At 47.6% G+C, this 6000-nt stretch overlaps 1 protein-coding gene across 3 annotated transcripts in view; it reads left to right on the top strand.

Annotated features, from left to right (window-relative positions):
* Positions 1 to 2016: 2016 nt before the first annotated feature.
* Positions 2017 to 6000, top strand: part of PRELID2 (PRELI domain containing 2) — a 78993-nt gene continuing 75009 nt past the window's right edge. For all 3 annotated transcript variants that reach the window (XM_073995193.1, XM_065546916.2, XM_065546915.2), the window contains exon 1: positions 2017 to 2192. In XM_073995193.1, coding sequence (XP_073851294.1) covers positions 2118 to 2192 — 75 coding nt within the window. In that variant the 5' untranslated portion in view covers positions 2017 to 2117. The remainder of the gene's footprint in view (positions 2193 to 6000) is intronic.

The raw sequence follows: 6000 nt of genomic DNA, 5'->3' as shown, positions 1-6000 counted from the left end.
TTGGCCTCAAGTGATCCTTCTGCCTTGACCTCCCAAAGTGCTGAGGTTACAGGCAGGAACCATAGCAGCCTGGCCAAAGAGTAATAAACATTGAAAACTCATCCCTTCCTACTGCATTTTTCCATTATCTATGTTCTTGGTTCTTTATGGCTGTTGTATGTAGGTGGTGAAAATACCATGTGATGGTGTGCTTCTGTGCTTCCCTCCCCAACTCCCACCCCTCACTAAACTCCATGTTGCTAAATCCCCAACTTGTGTTTAGTGACATCGAGTTGGCATCTTTAAACATGGTAGGAGTATTTACACCACAGGAATCAGCAACCTTTGGAAATCAGGGCCTTGCGTGATTTATGCTTTAAAGGAGAGCTGTTTGTTAAACATTTTTCAGTTCACCTCAGGATTCAGTGGACAAATGGAGACACTGGTGCTAAAACAAAGTGCTGACAGTTCAGCCACAGGAACAAGAGGGAAGGCAGGGCATTTGGTCTGGTTGGTAGAGAGGTGGCAGAGCGATGTGACCTACTGACTAAGTGAAAATGGAAGTAAGGTAATGACTGGAGTATAAGACTGGGAACAAAGATGTGAGAGGTGTGAGGTGAGAGGAATGTGGGAGAGTAAGTGGATTAGAGAAATTCAGTACTTTCTTTTTTCTTTTTCTTTTTTTTGAGATGGAGTCTTGCTCTTGTTGCCCAGGCTGGAGTGTAATTGGTGATCTCTGCTCACTGCAACCTCCGTCTCCCTGGTTCAAGCGATCCTCCTGCCTCAGTCTCCTGTGTAGCTGGGACTACAGGCACCCGTCACCACGCCCAGCTAATTTTTGTATTTTTAGGAGAGACGGGGAGAGACGGGGTTTCACCATGTTGGCCAGGCTGGTCTCGAACTCCGGACCAGGTGATCCGCCCACCTTGGCCTCCCAAAGCGCTGGGATTACAGGCGTGAGTCACCGTGCCCGGCCAGAAATTCGGTACTTTCATAGTGTATTTGGTACCATTAAAAGGCGCCATAGGGTTAGTGGTTATGAATTTATGCCTGTCACAGTGAGTGTGTATTTTCCTCCAGCCCCTTCCGGTGGCTTGGGTAGGGACAGTCAGAGGAGAGCTAGATTCACACAAGGCTAGGGTTTTGCCAGACCAGTGTGACTGTGTACAGCAGGGGCGAGCAAGATGGCAAAATCGTAAAAGTCATCACCTCGGAGACCCTCCATAATCACCCTCGCTAAAATCATGCCCGCGCCCGTGTCACTTTAACCGATTATTGTGTTTATTTTCCCAGCTTGTTGATTGGGTGTGAAATCAGCCGGCTCATCAGCAGGGCTGGTGTTTCCTCCCGGCAGAATCCGCAGTGCCCACCGCAGCGCTGGGGCATAGGAGGTCTCAGAACCGTGCTGAATACACGGATGAACGTGCTGGTTCTCCTAACATCTGGGCGTTGCAGTAAAGAATAATACTCGCAACTCTTTTGTATCCTCTAGTTCCCTGCTCCGTGGTGTTTAACCTCAGCGAGCAAAGGAACTTAACTGCAGGGTTGGATGCACTAAAACGAGGTTCTTATTCCCGAGGCAATCTTGACCTTACACAAGGCCCAACCCCAAGCCTCAGAGGCAGCTGCCTGGTGGCGTGAGTAATGCTGGTCTTTGTCACACCAGACCTTCCTTATTAATATTTTCCCGTGCTGCCAACCACGGCTTATTCTGTGACTCCAGGCGGTGATACCATAAACGCACAAGCCCAAGGTCCAGGTTTCCTGGGGCGGGGCGTGATGGCTTCCAGGCAGAGAAGCTTCTTTCGGCAGGCGCGGCCGCGGGAGGGTACCAGGGCGGCTCAGGCGCCGCCAGCGTGGAGACCGCGGGGCCCTAGGTGCTCTGGGCGCGCTCCAGCACCTCCCGCGCTCTACAACACCCGCCTCCGTGACTCTGGGCGTAGGGGCAGGGGCGTGGGCGTGGCCCACTGCGCGTTTCTCCGAGTGGCCAATAAAGTTTCGAAAGTTTGAAAAGCGGAGGAAAAAGGCCACGCCCATGTGGCTGTCCGAGTGTGGGCGCCTGCGGGCCTCGGCGGAGCCTTGGGCTGCTCTGCGCTCGCGGAGGCGTGGCCGGTGCGCGGGGCCCGGGGAGCGCGGGGATGGGGGTCTCGGTGGACGTGCACCAGGTGTACAAGTACCCCTTCGAGCAGGTGGTCGCCAGCTTTCTCCGAAAGGTACCGCCCCGCTTCCACCCTCCGGATCCCGCGCTGCCTCCGCTGCTTGCCCCCTCTCCTCTCCTCCATCCACGCGGAAGCTGGCATCGTCCGTCTCTCTCTCCAGCCGCGGGCTTTGCTTCAGGGATGTGTGGGTCGAGAGGGATTTCCTCGAAAACTCCCCTTACAGGGAGCGGGAAAAGGCGCCCTGCTTGGCATCACGTTCACACCTGCCCCAGCTGAAAGAAGAGGCTTTCCTTTCAGGAAGAGCCTCGGGGAATGCCAGCTCGCGAACTCCGTGGAGTTGCAGATGACCGACGTGTGGAGCTTTCCCGTTCATCACTGACCCCTTAAAAGCGAGGGGAGGCCATTGGGCAGTCATCCTGGTTTACTCAGCATTATCGTTCTGCCGCCTCTCCACTTCCCCTTATTAAACAGCTGTGGGACTTCGCGCAGCTTGCTTAGTCTCTCTGTGCCTTAGTTTGCTAATGTGTAAAATGGGGAAGATAATAGTACCGACTCAGAATTGTTGTGAGGATCCAGATGAGGTAACTTACGTAAAGTGCTTATCACAGCTGTGACCTAAATGAAGAAACTGAGGCAAAATCAATATAAAAAGAGAGTTTATTTGAGCCAAGTTTGAGGACTGCATCCTGGGAGTGAAGGTGCCCTGAGTACACATTCTGATGAGCAGAAGTCGAAAGTGGGTTTTTAAAGGAGAATAAGAAGCGGTTCCTAAGTTGTTTACCAAGAATTTATATTAAAATAATATAAACTATTGATTGGCTGTACATTGTTCTTTGTATCACAAATTCCGGGAACTTGAAGGTAATGGGTAAGGCATCTAACTGGTCGGGAACAAAATTGGGCTCGCAGGAATAGGTTGCTCGCAGGAATAGGTTGGGTGAGGAGGGCACCACCGAAGTCCTGTACTCTTGTCTCTCTGGGCTTGATCGGTTTTGCGTATTTCACTGTAACTCACACAATCTGCTCTGAGCTTTTTTTTTTTTTCTTTCTCACTGCTACTGATGTTTAGTTAGGGCTCTAAAATGTTATTGTTGTTTGTATTACTACAACTGATTTCAATACAAGTAATGAACTCTTCCTCAATATTGAGTGGCCCTGAATCCTAAAGACTGTTTCTAGGGTTGTGGGTCCTGATAATAGGAAAATGGGAAATGTCTTTGAGAAATCGAAAGCGCCCAGGCCTGGGAGGTAGGACTCCTGTACTCTGGTCTGGTTCTATGTGTGGTTAGTTCTCTGGGTGACCTTGGCCGAGGGTCTTTTCTCTAGGCCTTAGTTTCCACATCTATAAGATGAAGGATTGTACCAGAAGATCTTTTAAGGTCCCCTTCAGTTTTCACTTTCTTAAGCAAGATTTGCAACAATTGCAGTTTGCCTCGGTTAGCAGCCACGGGACATTGAACTCCATATGCAACCCGGAAGCCAAACTAAGGGAGATGCTGGGAAGATGAAGGTCATTTGTTAAACGATAAGGCATAGCCTCCATTAGAGGAGGTGACACCGTAGCCCTGGTCACAGAGGAATGAGGAGGACACTGGTTAACATTTTTTTGCTATAGGGGGCCTCTTTAGAAGGAATGTCAGCTTGCTGATATGTTCATTGATTTTCAGTGTCTAGACTAGTGCCTAGCACCTACTAGGTATTTAATAAAAACCTGATCAATGAATAAAGGAATGAGTGATTTACAGATCTTTTGTAGACTTTGCCTTAGGCCAGGCTTCTGGACCCAAAAAGTAACAGCCAACACCCAATGTTTTTGTTAGGACTGGCACTTTGGAGTCTGGGTATTCTTATGCCACTGCATCTTTGTAAAGTCTTTTTGGATTGTCATCATCAAGAGTTAGTCGATCTCCACCTTCTCAGAACTCTCAGGGCACTCTGTCTAGGCCTTGCTGACCTTCTGCAGTGTCAGATGGTGACTTCTGTACGTGTTGTATTTCCCATTAGACTCTCAGGTTTTTAAAGGTGAGACTCACTCCTGCAGAAGCACACAACACAATGCCAAGTTCTCATTTACGGAGGTCTCGGTGCATTGTCAGCTTTTGGAAAATGCTTTTCTTTTGTTGAATAGATACTTATCTTCTGTGTGCTAAGCTTTGTGCTAGGTGCTAGAAAAATGTGGGAGGTCACCACAGACCCTGTTCTCATGGAACTGATGGTGTGTAGTGGGTGAGATTAACATAAATAAATGATGAGCAAACGAACACAAAATTCAAATTGATGCTGTGTACTTATAAAAGGAAAATACATGGTGCTCGAATACAGCAGGGAGGCCTGCTGAAGTCAGACAGGGTGATCTTTAGGAAAGGCTTCCCTGAAGAAGTGGCACTTGTGAAATGATGGCTGAAGCATGAATAGAAGTTTCCTAGGAAGACTGGGTGTGTGGTGTGTGGTGTGGCATGGTGTGTGTGTGTATGTGCGCTCATGTGTGCTTTCCATACTTTATCATGTTTACTGCTGCCAACACCCTCAGGAAGTAGTTATGATTAATTTCCATTTTACAATATAGAGAAACTGAGGACCAGAGAAGTCCAAGTGTCTTCCTCAAGTTCCTACAGCTAGCAGGTAGGACAGCCAGTATTTTAACACACGGATCCAAAACTCACACCCTGAGTCACCAGGCTCTGCTGCATTGCATATAATAGGCGCTTCCAACAATCATTGAGGGAATACAGTGTTTCAGAATCAACTTTGCTGGCCGGGCGCAGCAGCTCACGCCTATAATCCCAGCACTTTGGGAGGCCGAGGCTGGTGGATCACTTGAGGTCAGGAGTCAAGACCAGCCTGGCTAACATGGCGAAACTCCATCTCTACCAAAAATACAAAAAATTAGCCAGGTGTGGTGGCCTATGCCTGTAATCCCAGCTACTCAGTAGGCTAAGATGAGAATCACTTGAACCCAGGAGGTGGAGGTCGCAGTGAGCCAAGATCACGCCATTGCACTCCAGCCTGGGTAACAGAGCAAGACTTTGTCTCAAAAACAAAAACAAACAAGCCCAAAAAACTTTGCTGTGCTCAATCTGTTTTCTTTTGTTCACAGTCTTCTCTCAGAGTTTGCTTAGCTGTGTGGATCTGTTGTCCCTGATATAAAGGTATAACTTGGATGTATGTTAGGGTGAGAACACAGAATGTTTAAGTTATCTATTGGTATGTAACAAACCACTCCAAAATTTAATGACTTAAACCAACGACAGGCTTTTAATTTTCACAATTCTGTGAGTTGACTAAGCTCATGTGGTTGGTTTTTGTGTGCTGTGTGGTATAGCTGAGGTCACTTATATAGCTATATTCAGTTAGAACCTGTTGTAATTCTTATAAAATATTTAGCAGAGTACCTGGTACATAGTGAACAAGAACTATGGAAGGGAAGAACTGGGAAAGGCAGAACTGAGAAAGGCAGAACTGGGAATATCAGAACTGGGAAATGGAAGGCGGAACTGGGAAAACAAGGGACAAACATTTGGAGACTAAAGATCTAGTGATGGAACAGTGTTAACGTCATGCATGTCACTGTACTTCCTTTCTTTCTATTCATTCATAAAGGAATCCTTCAGAGATTTCTTGGAAGGAGCTATGTGGCTATTTATAAGATGTCAGTAAATCCATTTGCTGGGTGAATTTTCCCCTTATGTTATTCAAAGCCATGAACTGGAATTCAGTAGACCTGGATCCTAATCATTATGCTTTCACTGTTAGGTTGGGTGGCCATGGAAAACCGTTTTCACCATCCTATACTGTGTCCTTGTCCAAATTAGAAAAGGCATCTTTTAGGGGTCCACTTGATAAGCTCACAGTTCATAGGGCT

Source organism: Macaca fascicularis, chromosome 6, assembly GCF_037993035.2.
Source record: "Macaca fascicularis isolate 582-1 chromosome 6, T2T-MFA8v1.1".
Classification (NCBI taxonomy): domain Eukaryota; kingdom Metazoa; phylum Chordata; class Mammalia; order Primates; family Cercopithecidae; genus Macaca; species Macaca fascicularis.
Note: the sequence above shows the minus strand (reverse complement) of the source record. Positions and strands in the feature narration are given on the sequence as shown.